Raw genomic sequence first — 1,679 nt, forward strand, 5'->3', positions numbered from 1 at the left:
TTAAGCACAGCCCATGTTTATTCCGGGCATCACAGATCACACTACATTATCTAAGCTGAAACTACAAGAATTTATAGTGCGCAGATAGGAAAATGGGAGATTGAAATTTATTACTAGACCACACCACCAGTAAAAGTCAGAAAATTGCCCACCACCTGCACTTTTTATAACAACACTGTACCTTTCAGGTGATCTAGATTATTGCATATTAGATAATTTTAGATAATTTGAGGAACACAGCAAACAGGGACTTGGCAGTTTGTGGGCAATATTCTGCTGTTCACAAAGCTGGGCTTCTGCTTCTGTTTGTCGTCTTCTGATGACAGAGCTCAACAGCTTTGACTTCAACTGATTCCTGGTTAAGGTCTGCCAGGCTCCTATTCAACTGCTCTTGGGAAGCACCTGTACAACTGCTACCCAGGAGCAACAGCTCCCAGCAATGGCAAACTGGGACTTGGTAGTTAAAGGGGACATGGAGAGGCTCTGTGGGACCATGTGCAGTTTTTAAAAGCAGACTCCCAAAAATGAAAAGGCTTTGCTAAGCAAGCTGAATCATATCTTAATGACTTTTAAAGCCAGAAAGAACCCTTACTGCTATCTTGCCTGGCTTCCTGACCAAGAAAAGTCACAGGACAGCAAGAACAGACAAGCCCACCAAGCTGAAGTTTCTTGGGTATGAGAACAGGAAAAGATCTACTCATACAAGAGTACAAAAAATGTATTGTTATCCAAATGGTTGACCATTATCACACACATTATTTCAGCAACATGGTTGTTTCTGTCTGGCCAGAGCAATGTGCTTTCCCACCAATATTGAAAAAAAACAACAAAACAAAACATACTTGACAATTCCCGTTTCAAGAAGTCACTGAGGCCCAGGAAGTTATGATGAAGAACTAGCAAAAATATGACAACAGCCACTATAAGGATGGAAATATTCACTGAAAATTTAAAAGGAAAAAGTTTATCAATATAACCAGAGAAAGATTGGGAAACTTAAAAAAATACAAGAGATTTTTTAAAAATTAGACCCACACACATACACATACCTTTCCTTAATGTCATTTTTCTCTTGTTGTTTTATTTATTACCACAAGCTTCCTTCAAACCTGCAAGAGAGAAAATACAGCTGTCATGTCCTACTTCCAGTGCATGGCTACACAAAGCATACCACACAATCACCAGGAGTGTCAAAACAGTTTCTGAATGCAGTGAATGTTTCCTTCTCTTAAAAAACCAAAAAGATAAAACTGTATGTCACATTTTAATAACTGAGTATAGTATCTCAGTTATTGTACGTAGCTACAATGAGGTATCTAAAGAACTCAGACATGAAAAGGGAGACATAGAGATCTTGCCACTTACTTTCCTGACAGAAAAAAAAATAACCAAACCCAAACTTCTTCTGCTAGTCAAAAGTGATCTGGAAAGAATCTAGAAGATTATGTATGTTTTTTTTCCTTACTGTTGAACCAGTTTATTTAACTATCTGAACTGGAAGTATCTCAGCAATAAGACAAATAATTATACATTTCTTTCCATACTTAAGATTGGAAGTGTCTCCATAACTGCAAGATTCTGGCAGGACATGGTATTTATAAGATTTTAACAAATACCACTATACACTTTCAAAGTCATTAAATTCTCTACCTGAAATATAATAGAATATCTAGTGTCAT

At 37.1% G+C, this 1,679-nt stretch overlaps 1 protein-coding gene across 1 annotated transcript in view; it reads right to left on the reverse strand.

The window, feature by feature from the left end:
- Positions 1-1,065, reverse strand: part of GLT8D1 (glycosyltransferase 8 domain containing 1) — a 6,894-nt gene extending 5,829 nt beyond the window's left edge. The window contains exons 1-2 of the mRNA XM_010287560.1: positions 1,050-1,065; positions 843-941 (exon numbers count right to left, since the gene is read on the reverse strand). Of these exons, the coding sequence (XP_010285862.1) occupies positions 843-941; positions 1,050-1,065 (115 nt within the window). The remainder of the gene's footprint in view (positions 1-842; positions 942-1,049) is intronic.
- Positions 1,066-1,679: the final 614 nt, after the last annotated feature.

Source organism: Phaethon lepturus, unplaced genomic scaffold (genome assembly GCF_000687285.1).
Source record: "Phaethon lepturus isolate BGI_N335 unplaced genomic scaffold, ASM68728v1 scaffold57465, whole genome shotgun sequence".
NCBI lineage: Eukaryota > Metazoa > Chordata > Aves > Phaethontiformes > Phaethontidae > Phaethon > Phaethon lepturus.